We start from the raw sequence: 25,023 nt of genomic DNA, 5'->3' as shown, positions 1-25,023 counted from the left end.
TTGCTTCATCTTCTGTAGATTTTTGTATGGCTTCTCTCCCTAGTCGCTGCCAATGTCTTATCACCGTGCATCTAGCCCGACGATGCCATACTCGCCCTCCGCTCAACTCCTCTGTCGTGATTCGATTTCTCTCCCGTTTGGGACTCCTCAACTTGCTTGGTAAACAATGTCAATGAGACCGTCGTTTGGCAAGAACTGTTAGCGAATGGCAAACAAGAGTGAGGTCAGCGTGAGAAAATTTTGAGCTCGGCAAAATGGTTTAATCGGTCTGCGTCTATGGTAATTACGACTTTGTCGAGAGGAGTTCTCCATTCTTCATTATGGAGCTTCAAAAGTGTGACTATGAGGCCGGCGTTTGGCAGAGGCGCGGTCGGTAGTCGTCTTTCTCTTTTGACTTGTTCATTGGATCAACTGTGAACTAGCCATATCCAAATTGGTAAGGATGGATTTGATTGTTGAGAGCGAGGTCGGCAGTTTGCGGAGTCTAGGCGATACCAAGGTCAAAAATTTGGCGGAATGTGAGTTTGTTAACCGAGCGGTTGAGACCGGCGGTTTGGTCGAGGGATTGTGAGCTCGATAATCGCGTCACTCTCCGGCCGTTCGGGGTTGGTTTGAAGTCAGCAAAATCGAGAGACAGTGCGATGCATAATGAGATCGATTGTTGGTAATTCACGACTTGTGATTAAGATGTGAGGGAGGATGTCGACGATGGTTCCATTAAGGATTTATTGATAAGCTTGGAAATGAGAGTCGTGTAAAAGATTGGCTAGTGAGATCGGCATAAGGAGAGAGTTCTGTCGAACATAATGTTGTGAGGTTGTTGAATGTGCTTATTGAAGAGGTCGAAATTCGTTAGAACAAGATGAGCCCGACCCGTCAAGCAAGATGGCCTCTGATATGTTTTATGCTACAACCTGGAACATGTTTTCTGGTAGATTTTTCTTGTTACAAATTATTGGTGTTTGGTCTTTTTGCTAACATCTTCTTTTTCTTCTTTTGTAGAGCTTGTTGTTCGCTTCCGTGCGTATCTGGTCTAGTATTTTAACAATCTTTGCAGGATATGGGAGATGTGACCTCTAGTTTTGTCAAGACTATCTCGCCGAATTTGTGAGTTTTTTCTTTGATTTTTCTGACTCCTTTAATAATGATCCTTGTCTTTTTTTGAGTGATGAGTTTCAGGTCTACCACGTTCAGTGATGGGAAGGTTAACGTTATCTTCTGAGGTATGTAGATAAGTTCAACAAGAAGATTGTGGCTTTGAGTGACATAGAGCCTTTTTAGGACGTATCTAATGGTTTTGAGCAGAGATTGGTGGAAGAGCTAAGGCCAGCGAGCAAAGTGAGATTAGCGAGTACGATGCTTCACGGTTGGATAACCGTCTTTGTCAACATGCAGTGTCATCTTTGCCTCCACCTACAGCTTCACTCCTCTCCTTTTAGTCGAGTTACTGGTCGACTTGAAAATAAATGCTTGGATCCGAGGATCCCTTGCTAACTTTCCACATTTCTCTCCTCTTTTAGATAACGGCTATTATACTAATTGTACTCGAAAGGAAATGGAGGTTTGTCGTTGTTCTTTTATTCCTTGTTATTGTTACTTTATTTTTCTTTTGTCTGATATATGAGAGTTTTGTTTATCAAGATATTGCTATCGTTAACTGCATGGTGGTTGGGTATAAGCGCCGGATTAAGGAAGCAGAGAAGAGCTTGGCGAGTCAGTAGGGGACTACGTCCTCTGCTCACAAGGCAGCTCATGCTAACAAGAAGGACTTGAATAATAGAGAGGAAACAATCAGCTGCTTTGAAGAAGCAAGTCAGCGATCTTAGGTCCCTTCTTAATGCTTTGTAGTCAAAGTCCGAGTTGCTTACAGCAGAGTTTTCTCCAAAGAAAATAAGCTGAACGAGTCGCATGCTAAGCTCATTGCTGCCAAGCAAAGTCGATTCGAGGCTGAGGTTGGCGATTATCGAGCTCACATAAAGAGGATGAGGAGGCATACTGTTGATATTTGACATTCAAATGACCCGCTTCTCATGCTGAGTCAAGCTATTGGGACTCTTGATTGTCTTAAGGCGCTGATTGATGCGGTTACAATATCTGGTATTGTAGGCGATATTGTGACATGGACTGAGAGAGTTCACAACTCTGATATCAAGAACCTCACCGATGCCGATCTCGTTGCTTTTTCGGAGTTTCAGGTAGTTGCTACAGAGGTTCCCCAGGGATCATGGGCTCTTCTTGTCGAGACTCCTGAAGTGTTCGACGAAGGGGAGCATACCCAGGCAGGTATTTACGCTTCTACCGAAGAGTGATTTTACTTTTCTTTATAGACTTATGCTTTATTTTTTTCAATCTATCATCTTGTTTTGTAGTGGATGTTATCGGTCCTTGTAGGTGTTTGTATTATTGCTTCTGTTTTTGATAATTTTTTAATGCTAATCTCCATGAATGATGATTTTTTTTTATGACTTGGAGGTAAGTCTTGAAAATTGATTTAAGCCTTTGTTTGCTTTTCAGTTGTTTAGCAGTATTTTTCTCTATGTGCTTTTGTTATGCATACCGTAATTATAGGTTTTATAAGATAGGTTTTTGAAACAGGTTTTTATAGTGTCACTCTCGTGACAAGTCAGGTCAATTTCCTCAGCAATTGTAGTACTTGAATTATCGAACCAAATGAGTGGTCTAGCAAGCAACTAGGATATGACCAAAGATAAACAAGTCAAGCCAGATATATAATAGATTGAATTCAGCAATCCTAATACAGAAATGAATCTTAAGATGTAGGAAAGCAAACTATAATGAACAAACTACAGAACGATAAACTAAGATGCAGGAACTAAGTGGAGCAGAATTGAAACAAATATGAGATGGAAATCTATCAAAGATAAATACCTTTTAGGGAATAAGGTAATCAATTTGTGAATCCTCCTAATCTCTATGGGGTACTCAATCAACACACAAGCAGTGCTAATCCCTCAACATTAAGCTTCTAAACCTAACTAGCCCAATCCCTTGGTGAAGATTATCAAACTCATTACACTTCCTAATCTCAGATCCCTCTGATGAAACATGCAATGGATAAGCAGTAAGAACCAGCTTAATCATGTCAAAACATCTCCTAGAAAAATTATCCCTAAGGCTAAGACAATGAATCTCTGGCATTAGTTGCTCAGGCATTTCATCAAACACCTTTGAGGCAGGAAATGCATGAGATCTAATTCCAGTTGATCAGAAATAAATCAGAATTAAGACCACTAATCCAGAAGAGATCTACAAGATTCTAACCATAAACAACCCCTAGAAACTAGGATTGAACACAGATCTACCTCATCCCTAAAAGCTAAGAACACTACTAAGATCTGCAAATCATAGTAAAAAGCATAAACCCATAAATCTCTTAATCTTGCATAATTAGAGAGATAATGACCTAAGTAGAAAGATAATACAAAGAAGCAACAGCAAAAACTCAATAGATCAAGAGATAATAAGATTACAACTTTCTGGAAAGTTTGGTGGCTACAAAGAAAAATCCTAATGAAAAGTTGATTCTTGTTGTTAATGGCCAATGGTCCTTATATATATGGGTTCTCAAAACCCTAAAACACAAAATCACAAAATATCAAGTCGGTCTTAGATGAGCTCGATCGGGTGCACGCTGGGCTCATTCGGGTCCATCCAATGCTCGGTCGAGTCCAATGCCTTAGCTATGAGTCTGCTTCTCTTATCCCATCATATCAATCGGTCGTGTCCTCCTTGGTCAGGTCCGGTACACTCGATCGGGTTAGACTCCTTGAATGCATAGAAATGTCCCAAATGTTCCTGTTTTGACTCCAAAAATGCACAAATATGCAAATGCCTATGGTAAATCTCCTAAAAGTGCAATATGAAGAAAAAGAGACTAAAATTCCTAAGAAACATGACTAAAACTATGCAACTATGCACAAAATGTATGCTTAATAATGTGAAAATATAGAGTTATCAGTTTTGTAACGATGTCGACGACTATCATCATGTGTAGCCATGGCGTACCTAGGCTAATGTTGTACACTATTGGTTTGTCGACGATGGCGAAGTGGAAATATTACATCGTACCCCGATGAATAGTGGCAACATTTTAGTGTCGACTGTCATCACCGAATCCCCGTCAAATCCTGTTAGCGTCTGTGTGAGATGATCGTCAAGGTGCAGGTCGACCTCCATGTGGATCAATACTTCCTTGATAATTACGTTGACTGAGCTGCCAATGTTTATTAGAATCTTTGTGACTATGCTTTCTTCGATGGCCATCTCAACATCTAATGGGACGTTTTTTGGACCAGTTTATAAGTCACTAGCTTCATTAAACATGATAGGGTCGATATATTTGGAATCAGGGATACTTTTTTGAATGACAACTACGTCTGTTTTCTCTCTGGTGGCTGTATGGTCGCATTGAGCAAATAGAATAGTTGCACGTTGTTAGACCACCTTTATCATGGCAGCCAGGCTATTGCTAGAGGTGCGCGAGTTTCCTCTATAGGTTCCTTATAGTCGCATTCAGAGCCGTCGATGACTACAAGCAGCACAAGCCCATGCTTGTGGCCTTTAATAAATAAATAAGATTTTGGCCGATACTTTTCTGAAGTTTCAGTAGCTGAGTTGTTTATTCCTTCCCTTAAAATGTTATAGATGCTAAGTTCGAACCCATATAGACCCAATATTTTTTTTTGCTTGTAGCCCATTTAATATTAGCGAAGGATCTGGTCGCATTAGTGTTGATGCGCGCCCTCACCTACGTAGGAATTATCCTTATGTGTTAACTTTTAGCGCCGCTCTAACATTTCGATGTCAAAATACTACTTTTTAAACTTTGAGAGGAGTACTACATAGAGCTCTCGATATTTTACGGTGGTATGCTCAGTGAATTTGTGAAAGACACAATATCTGCGTTTTGATGGTTACAATTATTGCACGGCGTATTGCTATTCGACCTTTGCTCCTGGAAATTGAAGGTAAAAGTTTGCGCTTTCTTTGGTTTATTGTTTTTTGCGGACTATCGATCTTAGTGCCGACGCGGCTCGATATACCTTTTCAGTACTTTGACTTGTGGCAGTTTGGTTTTGCTACCTTTTATTATACTATTTTGATGTACTAATTTACTTTGCGTATCGCATCATCTATGATGGCGGGCTGTGCGATGATGAGATATTCTTTGAATCTTACACGGGAAAAGGAGATATTGTCGGTTGTGGCAATAGTGCATAATTTTTTTAAAATAATTTCCATGAATTCTCGGAGGGGCTCGTTTTCATTTTGTTACATAGTCCAAAGATCGGCATTCGTCGCGCCCTCTTTCATGAAAACCATGTGACATTGGAGGAATACGCACTTGATATCATGATAGCTATCAATTGAGTTGCTTTTGATGAGAGAGAACCAATTCAACGCTTCTCCGGTGAGATGCTCGACAAATACCTAATAGCTTCAACTGTCAATTTCCTTCACGGTATAATACCATGGTTTTATCCTTAGGTCGGTAAAACCATGGTAAGGGACTATCTTTATCTTAGTTATGTGGTAAACATGTACGTCTATGATCTTAGCTGTGAATGGGGAACACTACGTTTCCTCTATAAACTTTTCTAAATTTGGAGTGGTGCTCTAAATCGTACATGCAAACGAGCGAGCTCTAGATCGCGGGCTTGATTTTCTTTGCTGCTAGGTCAGCTCAACAGGTGCCGGCTGTTCGGCAGGCTTTCACGCTGGTGTTCGTCAGTATATCCAACAATTATGTACGCTGGTCGGCCTCTTCTAGTTTTTTTTCGTGCTACGCCTTCACCTTATAAGCTACTTCTGGTAGTTATGTGAGCTACACCGAGCACATTTATCCTCTCCATTTTCCATACGTCTTGGTCGTCAAGGGGATCGAGAATCGTGTGTATTAGGCCGTCGTGGTGAGTGTCGTGGTTAGCTGCTCCAGTGTAAAGGGCACGTCGTTCTCCGAGTTAGCACGCCCTAGGTTGGCATGTTGCAAGTCGGTACGCTCCTTATCAGCTCCTCAGCTGCAGAATTAACATTTTCTGGTACAATACCTTTAGTTGTCGCTCCGAAGGCAGAATGAGTAAACCAGGCGATGGTCAGACGGAGGTGTTGGTTTCTTGGTCGCTTAAAGACTTAATATTTCACGTTATCTAGATTTTCCAGAAACAACATGACTTTTTGTTATGTTCGTCAACAAAAATAATGCTCTAAACTGCCCCACGGTGGGCGTTTATTAGTTGTACTAAGGTTTCAACAATTATAAAATAAAGATTTTGGGGTGAAATTGGAGCAAATCCTGTTATTAACCTATATTGAAAGAAGAGGTTTATAAAGGTTAAAGTTTAAGGTCGATGGTTATCGACAAACAACTGATCGTATAGATCTGAAATGTAAACATGAGAGAAATGTGAGACCCCAGTTTGCGGAGAGGTTTAAATAAATTGATTTGGCCACCTATGTCACCAAAGTGTACTTATCTTTTCGGTCAAAGGTCATGAGAGAACTCTAGAGTTAAGCGTGCTTATGCTGGAGTAGTCAAAAGATGGGTGACTTTCCAAAAAGTGGTTGTCGGAATTGTGTGAGTGAGGCCAAAACACAAGGAAAGATCATGTGGTGATTTCTAGGGTTGGTAAACAAGTATTTAAGCCTCCCGGAAGTAGCAAAACGACCGTAGGATATTAATGGGCTCATGGGCCTAGTGAGTGGACGTGAGGTCCATTAAGAGAGATTGGCCCATGGGCTGGTGGTGAACATTGGTTCCATTGGAGTGATGGTGGTCGGGGCGTTACAAGAAATTAAAAGATAATAAATGTAAACAATGCTATTGCTCTCAAGTTAAAGACTTAAAGTCTGGGTCCTGTTCCCAACAGTGTCTCTTGTTATTTATAGGCTTGACTCAAAAACCTGATGTTCCTTTTGTCACTCTATTGAAGCCTTGATTTTTCCCTCCAAGGTTGGCCCATGAATCTTAATAAGTGAACCCCAAGACTGATGGGCCGAGTTGGAAGCCTAGTAGGAATTAACGGGCTACCTATTGACAACATGGTGCTTCTGAGGGGTTCTCTATACTATTTGGGCCGAATTGGCATGTTGGACAAGGACCATATTCAACAATAACACGAGTGTTTCTTCAAAATGTATAAAAAAGAGAAGATGTTGAACTTAGAGAAGACGTTGAACCCTTGCGCGTGGAAACATATTTTCCTCATTTATTTTCGGCTTTTTGTATTTATTTTATCTTCCTACATCTTCCTTTAGCCCCATCATCGTGTGTTCAGGTGTTCGCATAAAAATTTATGTTGTGCCATGTGTCTCAAGTTACAGGTATATGCGACATAAGGGCTTCGGCTTGTTTTGCTCGAGAGGTTTAAGCCTGACAGTTCCTATTTTTGTTTTATCCTTTGCGGTGATTCGTATTTCAATCTTATTTGTGGCTTCGAGTATTCACTTAGGTATGCATGGGCCTCTCTCTTTGTGAGATTAGCTCTCATTTTTGGCAATCTTGGATGTGTAACACTTTGCTTTAAAGATACATGATGGTGCATGCATAGAGGTTTTAAATAATTAATTTTGGCAATCTTAGATGTGTAACACTTTGGTTTGAAGATACATGATGGTGCATGCATATAAGGCTTTTATTATGACTAGGATATATGCCAATCTTTTATTTTCCTAGAGTTAGTTAGATACAAAATTATCTCATATAGAAACTCAATGTGTATAAATGCCACATCCTTCTCAAGTTTATGTTGTGTCAGGTAGGAGGCTTCATGATCGTTGTCAAGGACACAAAACCACATAGTGTTTTCTTATACATGTATATCTTGTATGGTACTACAAGCAAATATGTAGATATCAATCAAATAACATGGATAATTCTAATCGTCATGTTCAACGTGGCGGTCGTGGATGTGGTCGAGCTAACAATGCTCGTGCTGTGTCTCCTTTCATCAGTGGCAACAATCAAATAACAAATCTCATCAATCTCCTCAAATCTCAACACGTCTTCCAAAAAGTTGTAGGATCAAACTCATTTAACTGATGTTGATTTAGATACAAGAGTTTCTCATCACATGACGGGTGATATCTCTATTTTGATGGATTTTATTGATATTATTCCATCACTACTTACAACTGATGGTCAACCTTCTTGAGCTATCAAGTGTGTGTCTCTCTTGTTGAGCTCTGCTTATTTGCTCATTGCTGTTTTATTTGTTCATAGAACCAACTGCGCTTTAATTTTGGTTTCTAAACTATTGAAGCAAACATGCTCCATTAGGATTTTCATTGATAAATTATGTCTCTTGCAGGACTATTTTTTCGAAAACTTTGATTGGAGCAAGTGAAGAGCATGTGTAGTATACTTTTTTTTAACATGAATGTTGGTTGCTCGCTATCATAAAGCATAGATAAATGTTCTTTCATCTGAAGCTTGGTTGTAAGACCCCATTTTGCGGATAGATGTTAAATGAATTGATTTGGCTACCTATGTCACCAAAGTGCTTTTCGCTCAAGGGTTCTGAGAGAACTCCACAATTAAGCATGTTTATGATGGAGTAATCAAAGGATGGGTGAGCTTCCGGGAAGTGATTGTCGGAACTGTGTGAATGAGTGAGGTCTAAACACATGGAAAGATCATGTCGTGATTTTTTCTACGAGGGTTTTCAGCAAATCACATAGCCTTCACGGCTGCGTTTTAAGGACAGCAACCACCAACAAATATTTAAGGAAACTATTTTAATAACGGAACGGTGTGGAGCTATGCGTAAAGAAATTGACCTTCTTGAGGAAAACCATACTTGAAACATCACGAATTTACTGCACAGGAAAGAAAGCTATAAATAGCAATTGGATTTCCAAATTGAAATTCAACTCTGATGGTTCACTAAAGCGCTACAAAGTACGACTAATTGTGATTGGTAAGCACTAAAAAGATGACGTAGATTTTAAAGAAAATTTTCTCTGAGTTGCAAAAATGACAACAATACGTTCTCTTCTAGGAGTTGCTGCTGCAAAAGAATGGGAGGTTCACCAAATGGATGTCCATGATGCATTCCTCCATAGTGATCTTGAGGAAGAGGATTACATGAAACTTCAATCAGGGGTACAAATCTTTTGATCCAAATAAAGTGTTTCGTCTTCAGGAAATCTTTGTATGGTCTTAAGCTAGTACCTTGATGTTGGTTCTCAAAGCTCGTGACTGCTTGTGAATTAGTATTTAGACAAAGCTACAAAGACTACTCTTTGTTTACACTGATTCGTAGGGATTTGATTCGTCATATTTCGACATACGTTGACGATTTTGTAATTGCGGAAACAATTTACAAGCGGTTGGTAAATTTAAGGTTCAACTTAACAAGTTTTTCCACATGAAGGATCTTGGTAAGGTCAAGTATTGCTTGGGTATTGACCCCTCTTGTGGAAAATGTTTAATTTGGTTGTCTCAACCAAAAATACGCACTCGAAATCATTCGTGAGGCGGGTCTACTAATTACAAAACTTGTTTCCCTAATGGACCTCAATCATTAGCTTGGTTCGGTGCCTGGTTCTAAATATGATGATGTGGAACAGTATCATCATCTCGTCGGCAGTTTATCTAACTCACTATTTTCATACCATATTTAAGTTATGTAGTTCAAATTCTATCTTAGTTTATGAAAGTTGCGATGGTTACATATTGAGAAGCAGCTCTTAGTCTTGATCGTTATCTTAAGGGTGCACCCGCTCAAAGCATTCTTATTCGACAGTTCTCTAACACTCACTGATTATTGCGAGTTTGGGACTCTAATCATTCTATTTACCCTCTCACTCTTTGTTCACTTTCAGCCTACGCCATTTATTTTGAAAACTCACCAATATCGTGGAAGACAAAGAAACATGATCTTATATTGTCACAAGTTCTTCTCCTGAAGCAAAGTATCGTGACATGGCATATATTCTTGAAGAAGTGCAGTGGTTAAAAAGCCCACTACAAAGGATCTATGTGTTATTCACTGTCATCTGGTTCCTTTCTACACAATAGTCAGGCCGTAACCACATAGCCAGAAATCCACATTTTCATGAGAGAACGAAGCATATTGAGCAAGGCTATCATCAAGTACGTGACATTGTGCAAGATAAACTCATTACTACTTAAACTATTCCTACAATGTTCCAAGTTGCTGATCTCTTAACTAAGTCTACAAACTACGTCATTTCAAGGCTTATTGTCAACGTTCGGTGTCCGAGATTACGTACCACCAACGTGATGGGGGATATTAAGATTAGGATATTTTGTTAATCTTATTTTTCCCTAGATTTAGTTGGAAACAAAGTTATCTCATATAGAAAACCAATATGTATGACCTCATTCTTTTATTGAATACAACACATATTACATTATGTTTCAACTTATTTTAGCTTTAGACAACACTAGTCCCAAGTAGCCAAAACAAACCTGTCCAACTTTTCGGGTTTGGGTCCGGATGTCACAACTCTTAATTATGTGTGGCAATAAAGAGAACAAAATAAAAATAAAGTGAACCAATATAGAGGAGCAAAAAGGTTCGTTACTGTTCTTGATTACAAAGGATGGTTTGTTGATCATTTTCAACATGGCTGATAAAAGCATGTGGTTCCTCCTGTTTATTTATTTAAGAAGAAACGAAGGTTTGTAGCGTTTTTTAGAGTTAAGAGCATAATCCCCTTTCTTAATTTTTAGGGCTGCCTATATCTCGCCTCCCATAGTATATGGTTTCAACTAGGATTCACCTCTACTTTCACCCTCTACCCAATTCCACCTAGACTATAAAATTCTACCTAATTAACCAAAATCAATTGATTTTTTGATAGTTCCTCTTTTCCATTGATTGTTAAGTTATATGTTAACCTCCTTAATCTCTTGGCCTTTTTCTACCTAGCCAAATAAACATGTCATTAAATTCCCTCTGTAAACTAAAACACACATGTCTTCCAATATTACAATGAAAATATAAATATGGATGGAAATTGATTTAAAGATTTAGACCATGTTTTGGTCGGCTAAAGAAGCTTCTATATACAGTTGAAAGAAAAAATGTTGTGTCCAAAAAAATCAGAAACAGCCTACCTTGGAAGCACATCACTCACATGACTGCATTAGTAAACATTCGCAGTATAAAAACTCTATAAGTATTAATCCTTTCTATATTAGTACTTTGATCTGCTTGATGCACCCTCATATCCATAGGCATGTAGTAAAAGAAGCCCATATCTCCCTTGGTAAGGTTCACAAACCTCGTATGAGAGTATTTAAACATAAGCATGTCCATGGTGAAGCCAACACCATATTGCGGTGGAGCCAAACCAATAACCCATAACACAAACATTCGAGCCTTTTCTCCATTTTAAACTGATTTTTCCTAGGTATACCTGGATAGCTTTAAAACTACATATAGACCATGAATCACCAGTTGGAGAAACAAGTTTTAGTTCAGGGTTTTTTTTTTTTGTTTTTTTTTTGGATGCTTGCTTATCTTGGAATGAATTTTGGACTTATTGTGATATTTAAAAAATCTGTTATCTCATTCCTTCTATTTTGATATTTTCTTTGTTTCTTTGCTTTGTTTTTTTTCCATAGTGTCATATCATTCAACATTGTTAGTTAGATTTCCCTAAACAGGATCTTGGCTAAGTTTAAGGAAATGTGGTTTATTATTGGTATAAAATTGATTAGGATGGTTAAAACGAGATTGGTCTACAATAACCCGACACTAACCCAGTTCAATGTGTAAATAAGTATTGAACTTTAATTCTATGGGGAAATAGATTTCGAACTTTCGATGTGGAGGTAAATAATTTTGGAACTTTATTTTGAAGGGGATACATAGAGAGGTTGAAAGTGTGGGTGGAATTGATCGTATACGAAAGTTCGGGGGAGGGGGGAATAGGTCTTCGTTCCATTATTTGTTTAATTGTTTCTATGAAAAAAATCTTGATGGTTCCGATCTTATAAGATGATCTCAATGTTAGATTAAATTACGCATGTTTGGTGTAACTCTCAAATGAATTTTCTATAAGAATTTCGTGTTAAGCACCACACGAAATGGGTTAGGGCAAATTGTAAACCTCTAGAACTTGATACTAATACTTTATACTTATTTAAATATTTAGCAAAGTTGATTAACGCTTAGGAGTAACCGAGTAAGTTAATACAACTTAAGTGTTTCATGTTCTGTGATGGTTATTAATCATTACACTTGCATCATTGTTTGATCATTGCACTTCGTTATACTTCAGATTATTTTTTGGTAAAACGTTATACTTAGATTTGATCCAATGCTTGATCTCTTGAATTTATACGATACCTTTTTTTTTTCTTGCTTTCATTTGTTTATCTTCTTATCAACCTGTCTTAGTAGTTCTCTTTACATATCTTGCTTATTATTATTATTATTTTTTTAACGTACTGAACCCGAATACATCTAGTGCGTGAAGTAGAATGTTTTTTTTATGTATACTATACTTAAGTTTCCATGTATTTGAACTAGCTTATAGCGTAGTATATATGGGTTTAAAACACAATCACATTACAAAACCAACATTCTAAAGAAACACTATCCGACAAGTTAGATCATAGTGGATGATGTGGTCCTAGAACAAACATTGAAAACTAAAAGGAAACAAAGATGAGAAAAGAAAAGGTAAATTAGTTATTGCACAATCAGACAAATAAAGAAGCAGAGACGTTGCATCAATGTTTTTGGTTTCTTTTTTTTTTATTCTCCCAAGAGATTGGATTTTGAGGGTGAGAGAGAAAGAGAGACAGAAGTGAGTTGGGACAGTGAACTTTAAATAAGAAGCACATGGGAACAAAAGATGTCTGGATTTTAGGGATTGAAGATGAAATTTTGGTGGGGGCTCTGTTCATTTTCACCCTTACATGTTGATCTCGTCTTTCCTTAATCTTGTCCTAATGCTCCCACGACATGCCGGGCCATGTGCCTCCCTACGTTTCCCAACTCCCTTCACGTTATTTACTCAAAACTAATCTATTTCCAACATCTCATTTCAATGTCTCGTACCGCTTAATTTTGCGATTCCAAGGACAATAATGTTTATATATAAGCGCCTCTATGTGTCGATAAGAATGTAAATTAAGTTTTTAACCAATGGTATATTGCGGGATAATTTGTTTAATATTTAAAATTATTTGTAACAATTTTTTTTAATAGTTATTACAAGTGAAAATGGATTCGCGTTACTTAATGGAGAATATTTGTTAATATGATATGAATTTTTTTTTTTATATATTTTATAATTGTTTGTAGTCATGTGAGAAAAAACTTAATATAATAAAGAATAAAATTTATAATATTTGAAATAGTTTATTAAGAATTTTATATCAAATAGTAAAATTGTATTTTTTGCAAATATCATACAATTTATTTTTTGATAAAAATATGTTATTCTCTTTCTGCTTCGTAAAGTGTTATATTGTGTTTTGGTTGAAACATGTATTCATGTCTATAGATCTGTTTTGTACCAAATTTTCCGATACTGGAAGTTTCAAAATCAAGTTTAGGTTTATTTTGATAGGAATGCAATTTTTCATTTAGAGTCAAACCAATACATTTCATATAACTCGTTCTTACATTAATCTAAGCATTTTTGCATACTTTTGGTGGATATATAAAGCTGAAAAAAATAATAGTTGTGTTATGGTAAACTCTAACTCAGCCAGTTCTTTTTTTTGTTTTATTTTTTGATCATCATAGATAAGTAAACATAAAAGTTCAGAATAAACCAGGGGAAAATGATCAAAAAGAAAACCAAAACTAAAACTCAATACCATTTAAAACCAGCAAAAGAAATAATTCAGACGCCAGCAAGACGTTCCGACTCAATCCGTTTGTGTATATCAAGCTGGTCCACCCAACGCTAAGTGAGCCTTCTGTTGGTGTAGGAATTGGCACCAACGACATACCGGCCTAAACCAAGAGTGAATCGAATCGGACCAACGAAATCGGAGAATCCCGGTTTCCCATTTAAAGCGGATTTATGTTCATTCCCTAAAATGGAAATGGACGATTTTCGTTAGGGTTTCATGAACCCTAATCAAATATTTATGAGTATATTCTTTATAAATCTAAGGAATACGAGTATTTATTGTAATGCTAAATCTTTTGTATAAATAGAGGAGATGCCTCCATTTCTAGGGCATCGATCAATGAATACAAAAACCCTAATTCCACATTTCGTTCTAGAGCAAACCCTAACCCTACATTTCTAGGTCGAAACACTTCTTTTCGTTCTTTTTTCGACTGAGTTCTTGAGAGATTGTTTAAAGTGAATTTATTCTCCTTTCCTTAATAAATTCATTGTGTGGATCCTTGGTTCAACACCTTTTATCTCTTGTCACACTTCCTGCAATCTCTCGGGCCATGACATTTTTTTTCGTAAAGGATAACTGGAAGGTTACCTTCGACATCTACAGGATAAAGAATAGGATCTTATCCAACAACAAACGATATCAAGGCCATTCCATAGGATTGTTAATGGCCAAGACAACCGCAATGCAGTCTGTCAACAAAACAAGCTCCACCCGCAACTCGTGAAGACTAGTGAGACACCATATAATACACTGAAGTTCCACCGTGATTCGGTTTACCACCGGGAGGAAAGCGTCTCTTGAATGAAACAAAGCATTGCCATCATGATTCTTTAACATCCAAGCACCACCACAAAAAGTGGCTGCATTTACCCAAGAAACATGAACGTTGCATTTAATGTTCCCCACAGATGGCTTCAGTGGCGGACCCAAAAATATATTTTACCCAGGTCAAAATATAAGTTAAAAAAATCGTTTTGAATATAAAATATAAATACCTTACAATGTTAAAAAAAATCCTACAAAAGCATCCTACGATCTTTCATGTCCTGAAATCTTGTCATCACAGTTTCATTTGTAATAGTTTTGAATATATCTTTCTCGATAAAACAAACTAAACAATCATTCAAAAACTGATCTCCAATCCGATTGCGTCGATGTGTATTTACAATCTTCATGTCTTAAAAAACATCTCTCAACAGTTGCGGTAGCAACAGGCAGAATCAAAACCAACTTCAAAAGCCTATAAACCAAAGGATATGACATATGTTTTCGTGTTTCCACCAACTTTCTAGCAAGGTCTCCAAGATTCACCAAATCAGAAAATTTTTCATCATTTCGAACATTGTCAATGTAGTGATATAGTTCTTGTTCAAGAGAATTAATCTCCCCTGAACTGAAGTCATCTAGGTAAAAACTAGCTAACTTCAATAAATTTGAGAGATCAAACTCAGAAAATGCATCAATGGGAGATAAAAAAAGCAGCACAAGTAAGCAATTCAATGTTCACCTCATTAAAGCGGTCGTTAAATTCTTGAAGCTGCAAATCCAAGATAGAATATAAGCAATTGACCTTGTAATGATACATATTTGACACTCCTGTTTTTTTCCTTCGCCATTTTGAGTCTACAAAATCTGCCTCCATGTCAAGCTTCTCAAGCTCATGTTTCTCACAAAATAATGAAACTTTCGTCATAAGAGAATTCCACCCATCATCCCTAAACAACTGAAGTTGTCTCTTCGTGGATTTCACTAATGACATAGCATTTAAAATATCTTGATCTCTTCTTTGGAGTGCCATTGACAAGTTATCTGTGAGCCCTAAAAGGTGTATCATCATTTGCAAATAAAACACAAAATCAAAGCTATGAAAGTAATTAAGGGGACCATGTGCTTTACGTCTTTTCAAGTCATCTACCCCGTCATTCTCAATGAACTCAAGCATCTCGATGATAGAAGAAAACAACTCAATCAATCGCAATAGAGTTCTGTAGTGAGAATTCCAACGAGTATTTCCTGGTCTTTGAAAAGAGATCTCTTGATTCAACCATGTACCTGTACTAATTTCAACATTATCAATTTCTTCCATAATTTTTTTCATGTAACTCTCTCAGATCATGTCTTTCCTTTTGCATGAAGCTCCCACCACATTCATTAACAAAGAAATCATGTCAAAAAGTTGCCAACATTAAAATGTTTCTTTGCAACTGCCACAACAACTAACTGAAGTTGATGAGCAAAGCAATGAACATAATATGCTGATTTGCTCTCCCTCTGAATTAATGATCTGAACCCATTAAACTCACCTTTCATATTACTTGCTCCGTAAAACCCTTGCCCTCGGACCTTTCTAATACTCAATCCATATTTAGCAAATAAATCATCAATAGAAAATTTCAAAGCTGTTGCAGATATCTCACTCACATGTGTTATAGTCATAAATATCTCTTTGACTATCCCACTTTTATCAACAAATCGAAACACTACCGCCATTTGCTCTTTGTCAGAAATATCAGCAGATTCATCTACCAGCAAACCGAAAACATCATGATCAATTTCTTCAATAACATATTTGACTACCTCTTTTGCAAAACAATTCACAATGTCTTTTTGGATCTTAGGAGACTTCATCTGATTATTTCCAGGAGCATTATCTAAAATAACCTTACTCATAACTTCGTTCTGATTAGCAGTGTACTTTATAAGTTCCACAAAATTTTCTCTACTAGCAGATTTTTCCGATTCATCATGTCCACGGAAAGCTAATCCTTGTTGCAATAAGTATCTTGAAGCATCAACGGACGCATTCATCCGAATTCTATACTCATTTTTTGTGATATCATCTTGTTTATGCAAAGCATGCTCAATAGACTGACCTTGTTTCATCAAGTATTCACGTTTCATAACTGCATTGTTGTGAAAACTATCAACACCTCCCACATATTCTGAAAAACTCTTCAAACTATTCCACCTACATAATCCATCTGTTATAAATGCATCACTTTTTACACATTTACCAGCATTATCTCTGAACAAGTAACAACATAAGCAAGAAGCTTTTTCCTTTTTCACACTGTATTCTAACCAGTTTCTGTATTGATCAAACCAGGTTTAGGTTAAATCGCCTCAATGCTTTTCCTATAAGAATTTGTTTAAAAGTAAGCCCACGAGGTGGACAAGGACCTCTTATCAAGTATCTTCGAATTACCTCATCTCTTTAATTCGGCTGATAATCTCCTATTCTTTTTCGATTTGCAGGATCCCAAGGTAAAGCAATATCATTTGATTCACTGCGAGGTGGAGATAATTCCTTTCTTTTATAGTATCTTTTCAAAGTGTTCATTAATGAAACAAATTACGGTAAAAAAATTTGTCAACATTAAAAACTTTGTATTACAATTTTGTGTATGATTAAAAGACCATTAATTTGATTGTAAAACAAAATCAACTCTTAAACCTAATAAATAAACTTACTTGACTTTAAAAAATCTGCAGCGTGAAACGGTGACGAAGAAAACCCCCAAAGACTTCAGCTGGTAAGAAACAATTTTTTCTTCTTCTTAATTTACTTTAGTGGGTAAGAATAAAATTTAGGTTAAAATTTATCTTATTGTTATTTATATATGAAAAACAAATAATAGGCCTTTTTTTTTGTTATGGGCTAGTGGACATTCGTGTCCATAAAAATTGAGGCAGGAAAGATTAATATAATATTATTAAATTGAGTTGAGTCAAATAATTAAAAATCATTACTTTAAAGAAAAATTCAAAAAATTGGGCAGGACACCACAAACGTGGGTCCGCCGTTGGATGGCTTAATCCATCTTCTTGTCAATCTATGACTTTTGCTAATTACCAATACAACTGCTTGAACCTGCAAATGCTTGAACCTGCAAATTTTGTTGCATGAACCAAACTTCTCTAGCAGCTAAGGCACCAGCTATTAAAACATTATGATAATGTGTTTTGTCTACAAAAATAGAGGAGTTCTGTGCCTTCCAAATCTCCCACAATTGCCAAGGAATGGCCCTACGAATAGATGAATTAAGGGCTGTATCACTTATTAATTCTAACAAGTACTTGATATTCTCAGTCACCGTAGGATGGAACCTATGTCGGGGTAGGGGAAGCATAGTTGTACTCCAAACACGAGATGCAAACGAGCACTGGAACAGGACATGTGAAACTGATTCCTCCTCTATTTTGCAAAGCTGACACAAAGGATCAATTCATAAGCCATGGTTCCTCATACAATCTGCAACAGTCACTGCCCCAGACAACACACGCCACAAAACATATGTAGTTTAAGAGTTGTCACAACAGCCCAAATTTTCTCCGTATGATGTGAACATCAATTCTATTGTCAAAATTGATGAACCACATCCTGTACCAGTCGTCCCTTAAGGTTCCATTAAACTTCCAGCTTAGAAAGGGATTCAACTTAGTTGTACAAGACAAAGTGAGTTCACTAGAGCTGAATGACGTCAACTGGTCTGTACCACCTTTACTCCATCACAACGGATATGATCCCATTGACGAGGAAGTGCTTACTAAAGCATTCACCTAAATGAGTCTTGAAAGTACCATTTTCCCACGTTGAATTCTCCTTTGGCAGGTCAAGAAGCCTCTAAAAGCCAAGAGAAGACACTGGAGTTGCAACAGATAAGCGAAACAAGCTTTATCTCCGAGAGTGAATAAGAGAGTTAAGATCAAGATCAAGACATTAAGGACATGGAAGAGCTTAAAGAGACTGGTCAAGCTACCCGAGAGAAACTTTAGGAAGCCCTCTACTTCAAAAGAACCAACAAACAAATGAGTACTTGACAAGACTCTTGAAGTAGATTACCGAGTAGTACAAGATGTAGTTCAGAGAACATCGATTGGGCATACATTGCACCTAGGTAAGTTCTATTCATTCCGCCATCACTTCCCCTTTCATGGATCCCAAACGAGAGAATCTCCATCATCGACCATCTTTGCTTCACAAGAGAGAAGCGACAGCCAGCTTGTGAAGCCATCATCGCTATCCTAGTACAAGCTCACCACCGATTCTTGTATCACCGTTTACTAGATGAGCTTCTTTCTCAAGCAATGTTCATCCGATAATTTACTCTCCTAATCGATGTGTCTGATACTAGGGTGAAATCTCTCTTTGGTGAATCTCTTCTTCGGTAACAACTGTTTTCCGACGCGTTTTTTCACATGAGATGATTTCCTTAATTATGTCATTTCCAAGCCACTCTCGTCTCTTATCGAGTTCTTTAGTCGCCTTCCACGTCCTAGGCCCCCCTCGTGCACTAATGCCGAGCCTGCACCTCCGCCAACACCACTAGACCCTTAGATATGCTTCTCTTTTAGAGAATCTCTTGTCTAGTTGTTAACTTCCTCTTCGTTTAGAGCATGTGACTCGCTCGCCCTCCATGTCATCTAAGGCACAAGTGGTTTGCTATCGTCAGTGATGCTTCCTATCCTTACAACAAAGTCTCCCCTTTTCTTTGGATTGATGCTTTCCAATTAGTACTCCCTTTGTATGATCTCTTCAACCACAACCTATGCCCGCACCTTACCCACTAAGCCGTCCCAAAAGTTTGTTCTTGCTCTTTTCCCTCTAATTCTTCTATGCTTAGAAGATTTAGGATGTTGATTGAGCTTGTCTGTGGGACCTTGGTTTGTAGAGCGGTTTAAATTAATTGGTTTGGTCACCTATATCACTAAAGTGCACTTATATTTTCCGTCAAGGGTCATGAGAGAACTTCAGAGTTAAGCGTACTTATGCTGAAGTAGTTAGAGGATGGGTGACCTTCCAAGAAGTGATTGTTAGAACTGTGTGACTGAGACCAAAACACATAGAAAGATCATGTGGTGATTTGTAGGGTCGGTAAACGTGTCTTTAAAGCCTCCCGGACGTAGCAAACAACCGTTAGATATAAATGGGCTCACTGGCCTAATGAGAGGACTTGAGGCCCATTAAGAAAGGTGGGCCCATGGGCTAAGACCGAACATGGGGACCACTAGGAAAGGTGACATCATGGTGTTAGTGCCGAACCTAGATGAGTATGGAGTAGTGGGCCCACACCGTCAAGGGGTGACGATCTTGGTGCACAATTAGGACGTTGCGGTTTGTTACTCGGGAAGAATTGTGGGACCCTTTTTTTTGCGGAGAGGTTTAAATGAATTAATTTGGAAACCTATGTCACTAAACTGCACTTATATTTTTATTCACAAGGCCCTCAAAGAAGTCCAGAGTTAAGCATGCTTATGCTGGCGTAGTCAAGGATGGGCGACCGTTCGAGAAGTGGTTGTCGAAATTGTGTGAGTGAGGCCAAAACCAATGAAAGATCATGTGGTAATTTTTAGTGTTGGTAAACTTATCAATAAAGCCATCCGGACGTAGCAAACCGAGTGTCGGAGGATGGGCTCACGTGCCTAGTAAGAGGACGTGAGGACCATAAAGAAAGGTGGGCCTATGGACTTAGAGTGAACATGGGAACCACAAGGAGAGGTGACGGTCTGGGCATTACATTGTGGCATTGGTTTTACGGGATTCAGATGTAGCTCTTTGGGTTTTAATGTGTTTAGATGCTCTTGTGTCTACATTTGTTCCCTTTTGTAGCACCTTTATCCCTTTATTGCGATCCTTTACCATAGTATGCTGTAATATGTGGATTCTCTCTCGATTTGGCTATGTTAAAAATTTGTCATATCGATGCTTGGACAAATAGCCTTGTGCATAGACAACTAACAAGTTAAGTTTGTTTATTAGAGATTTTATAGCCCTCATCTCTCTTTTATGGATATTATTTTCCTCTAAAATACTTCGCTTGTGTATAGTAGTAGTGTTATAGGGAGCATGGTGTTTTAAGACCGGTTTGTTGGTAGTGGAAGCGAGGATTGTTTCTCAAGAATGTTCTCCTTCAACATTTGTTGACTATTTGCCATTGGTGTCTTTGGAGACTTTGTTTCCCCCAATCATAAACCAATCTACTTTGGTTGAGCTTGTATGCTCCCATCTATCACTTTATCTATGATTTGAGCTTGTTAGCTCCCATCTATCTCTATATCCATGTTTTGCATCTATCTCTATATTCATGTTTAGCTTATGCTTTTGTTGTTGTTGTTGTCCCTTTATCATTTGCTAGAGCAATTTGGCTCTTCTTGGCTTATAATACCTTTTTGTACCCTCTTTGTGGGGACGAATAACTTTTCCAATTTGAATGACGATTTGTAGTGCATAGTAGTAGTGTTACAGGGAGCAACGACGATTCCAATTCATCTTCCCTTTGGAGGAGTCTCTGGAGACGGTTTTGCGACGAGGTCTTTGGTCGTTTTCTGAATGGATGATTGTGTTGTAGAGATGGTTTCCAGAATCGAATCCGGTTTATCTCAATTTCATCCCCTTTTGGATCCAGATTCGGGGTATCTATAATGCCTCAACCCGATTTCTATTCCGCTGTGAGGAAACACGGCCAAGAGAATCCGAACAAAACACTATTCATTTTCCGACTAAGTTTCCGACAAGTCATTTTTAAGCATAAAACAGAATTCTTTCATTAAAAACAATGGTTCTAGTACAATGGTAAGTTTGCTATAGGCTATTACATTGTTTTAATACTAGACCAACATGAAACTACCCAAAGAAACACCATCCTTCACTTCTTGCCTTAGTCTCGCGAACTGGTTCCAACATTTCCCTTACCCTTTCCTGCATCACAAAGGAGGCGTAAGCAAACATATTGCTTAGTCAGAACGGTCGTCCCGTCTCACCAGGCCACAATCAAACAATCGAATTCAATACATCGAAACAAACAGTCAATAATGCCAGTCACGAACATAAACTTGTCAAGCATGACTATCCAGATTTATTGAGCAATCTTCCCGCAACCGAACAAGCCTCATCGAGCGCATTGCCGATCTAGATTATTGAGTAAACCGAATCAGTCATCGAGACTAAGTAGCAGATAATCGATACATGACAAGCAAACATTTGGAATAAACCAGAAAATTAAAGACTAAGTGAATCTATGCACGAAAACGACTTAAGATTCATAGCCACGGTCGCGCACTCACCGTAGTCTCTCGGATATAGATTCTAACACCTCTTGCTGCTTAGATTCTCGCTAACTTCTCGAACAGTTCACTGAAAATCCATATCACAGATCAGATCATTGTTCCCTTAGATGATAAATTGAAGAAAATATCGATAAACACCGAGTTTATCGATACTTACCCAAAATACTCGACCGACTCAACGATACTTCGAACAGATCTTCCAACGAGTCACTCTTTACCCAAAATCTACGACAAATAGAACAAATCACCGATTGATCTTCGATAAAACTAAGTAATTATCGATAAACACGAAGTTTCTAGATGATTAGCTTGAATTCTCGACAAACGCTGACAGATCTTTGACAATCTCACTCGTTTCTTGACGGTTACTTGCTCTTTCTCGACAATTCTAACTAACTTTCAGAGTTCTTACGCTTTTCGATCATACTCGCGAATAATGATGCTCAATCCCCTTTATAAGCGAGTCTAAGAAGTTAATCTCGATAAACTGCTTAATAACCGTCCACTAACTCACTCCGCGTCTTTTTCTCACGAGATATAACCGTTCCCGCGCTTTCTTTCAAGAAACTTAACTTGTTTCGCCAATCATCGACAGAACTCGCAGATCATCGATCCGGGTCGAGACTTCACGCACGGATCTTCGTATTGATCGGCTCAAATTTGCCTTGAGCTACTCTCTCAATTAAGAGATCACTGTAGTACTTAGGGATCGATTCCACAGAGACTCAAAGATTACACAGTAAATTTTCGGTATTAAAATTAAGCTAAGCAAGCAGGTTTTAAATCAAATAAAAACAGCAAATTAAAATAAAGATTGGTTTTTAAACAGTAATGAGGAAACACTAGGCCTAGGGATATTCTCAGGAAATTCAGAATTACAAATAAATAATTGTCAGGATTTATAAAGCACCGTTCTTGAACTCAAATCACAAAAATATAATCAATCAACTTTCGTTGCAAAGACCATCTATGTCTAGAACCCTAAATTCCAAATCTCTTTGCAAATTTATAAGTTTAAGACATGCATTTAATTCAGGTTTGATAAGTTCACAAAATCCCTAAACCAAATCTCTTTGCAAATAGGTATTCTGCTCATCTAGATTATTTTCAGGAAATCAATAACACTTTCGTGTCTACCAATTAACCTAAGATCAGATTCTAGGTTGCTTTCACTACTCTAGAACAAATTAACCACAATCTAGATGAAGAACTCTATTGATTAAATCCTAACAATCTAACAACCTAACAATTCATGAATTCCTTTGAAAACCCTAAACCTAACAAGAGATCTACTCAGACATGGTGAATGAAACAAGCATCATGAATAAAATAGATATCATAAAAGAAAGTAATAGAAGAAATAAAGGAGTTCTGAATCTTCTCTGAAGGAGGTTTTGATTCTTCTCTCCTGACTCTCTACAAATCTCTCTCTCCAAAATAAAGCTTAAGTCTTAACAAAACCCTAAAAACTCAATATATATGTCTTAACCACGAACTGCTTTTTAATTGCAAATAAGGTAAACTTCTGGGCCGAATCTGCAAATCTTCTGAACTTCAATTAAGAGAGAAATTCAATTGCCGTCAGATATTGGTGTCGATCGACACCAGAAGTTGTGACGCTCGACACTCACACCAAATATGTTTTCCCGGTACATTCCTTCGACACATCTTCTCCAAATGCTCCCAAATGCTCCAAAAAGCTCCAATCCATGCCAAATAGTTCCTAATCCTGAAATGACTCAAAAAGACTCGAAAACACTAGAAAAGCTCTATAAATAAGACTTATATCATGACCAAAAACCCGTAAAAACCATGATATATCAACTCCCCCAGACTTAGCCTTTGCTTGCCCTCAAGCAAAACAGAAACTTAACCTGTGAAAGAAGTTTGAAAACGCGGGAACTCACTCAACTGTAGGAAACTCTTCTTTGCACTCTTCATCGCCTTGACTTTAGAACTTACTTTATGTACTTTGCCTATGAGAAGCATCAACATTCCTTACTCTAATCCCACAATCCTCAGGAATCTCATGTCTCTCCATTGTCATCTCTTTACATAATTTAAAACAAGTAAAGATGAATTCTTACCGAGGGAATATCGATCAATGGCATATGGACTCTTCTCGAACCAAGACATTCTTCGTATGATTTCACTTCTTCTCCCTTTTCTCACTTCTAAGGTAATCGACATCTCCCTACTTTTCTAGGGTATCATTTTATTTTTTCAACGATTCCTTTTTCTTCTTCTTTTTTTTTCTTTCTTTTCTGGTTTTTTTTTTTTGATAACTCTTTTTATTCGGGTATCCATGAGATCCGAAGTATGCACGGGTTTACGCGACATCCCTCATATCACTTCTACCTATAGCCTTTTCCGCAGTTTCTTTTAAAGGCTGAAGGGAAGAGAGAAGGAAGGAATCATACTTTGAAGAAGTGCAGTGTCTTGTGCGGCTCGAAGAAGAAGTCTAGTCCAATGTATTCCAACTCCCAAGGTAAGAGACTAAGTCCAATTAAGTCCTGATAAAAGTAGAGACAACGTTAGATCAACTGGATATCCAATGAATAAGGGCTTTCAGGATTGTTGATACAGCTCATAGTCATTCCAAACTTCGGTTCTGAGATCAAGCATAATCAAGAGTCATAAGAGTGTTAATCCAAATCAGAGAAACCGTTAGACTGAGTTCATAGTTCCCAACAAAAATTTTGACTCAATAAAACAAAAACTTTTTGGACTGACTCGATAAAACTCCAAAAGAATAAACAATGTGAGTAACTAAACAACACTGTCCCTAGTGTTGCCAAGCCTAAGATTGGCAAATAAAAGAAAAGAAAACTAAAATAAATGCAAAAGAAATAGAAAAGAAAAAAAACTCACAAGTGGGTTGCCTCCCACTAAGCGCTTGTTTTCAGTCATTAGCTTGACTTTGTCGGGGTTCATGCATCCGGTGGGTCGGGAAGCGGCAGTAAATGCCTCCGAGAATAGTGCCTCATCATCCAAGGTGGTTTATAAGCATTAGGTGTAGGAGATCGACCAAGTACACGAGGAACAGCAGCAGGGCATAGTCTAGGTATGGGTGGGACACTTCTTCTACC

General features: G+C 37.8%; 1 protein-coding gene and 1 pseudogene across 1 annotated transcript; one reads left to right on the top strand and one right to left on the bottom strand.

Moving 5' to 3' along the window:
- Positions 1-2,964: 2,964 nt before the first annotated feature.
- LOC111831062 lies at positions 2,965-17,077 on the bottom strand. The gene is made up of 5 exons (XM_023784572.1): positions 17,073-17,077; positions 16,534-16,835; positions 16,171-16,362; positions 3,324-3,424; positions 2,965-3,186 (listed from the first exon to the last, which is right to left on the bottom strand). The coding sequence occupies exons 1-5, from the start codon at positions 17,075-17,077 to the stop codon at positions 2,965-2,967; spliced, it is 822 nt and encodes a 273-aa protein (XP_023640340.1).
- Positions 17,078-19,865: 2,788 nt separating this feature from the next.
- Positions 19,866-25,023, top strand: part of LOC111831061 — an 18,768-nt pseudogene continuing 13,610 nt past the window's right edge.

This window comes from Capsella rubella, unplaced genomic scaffold (genome assembly GCF_000375325.1).
Source record: "Capsella rubella cultivar Monte Gargano unplaced genomic scaffold, Caprub1_0 scaffold_4, whole genome shotgun sequence".
NCBI lineage: Eukaryota > Viridiplantae > Streptophyta > Magnoliopsida > Brassicales > Brassicaceae > Capsella > Capsella rubella.
Note: the sequence above shows the minus strand (reverse complement) of the source record. Positions and strands in the feature narration are given on the sequence as shown.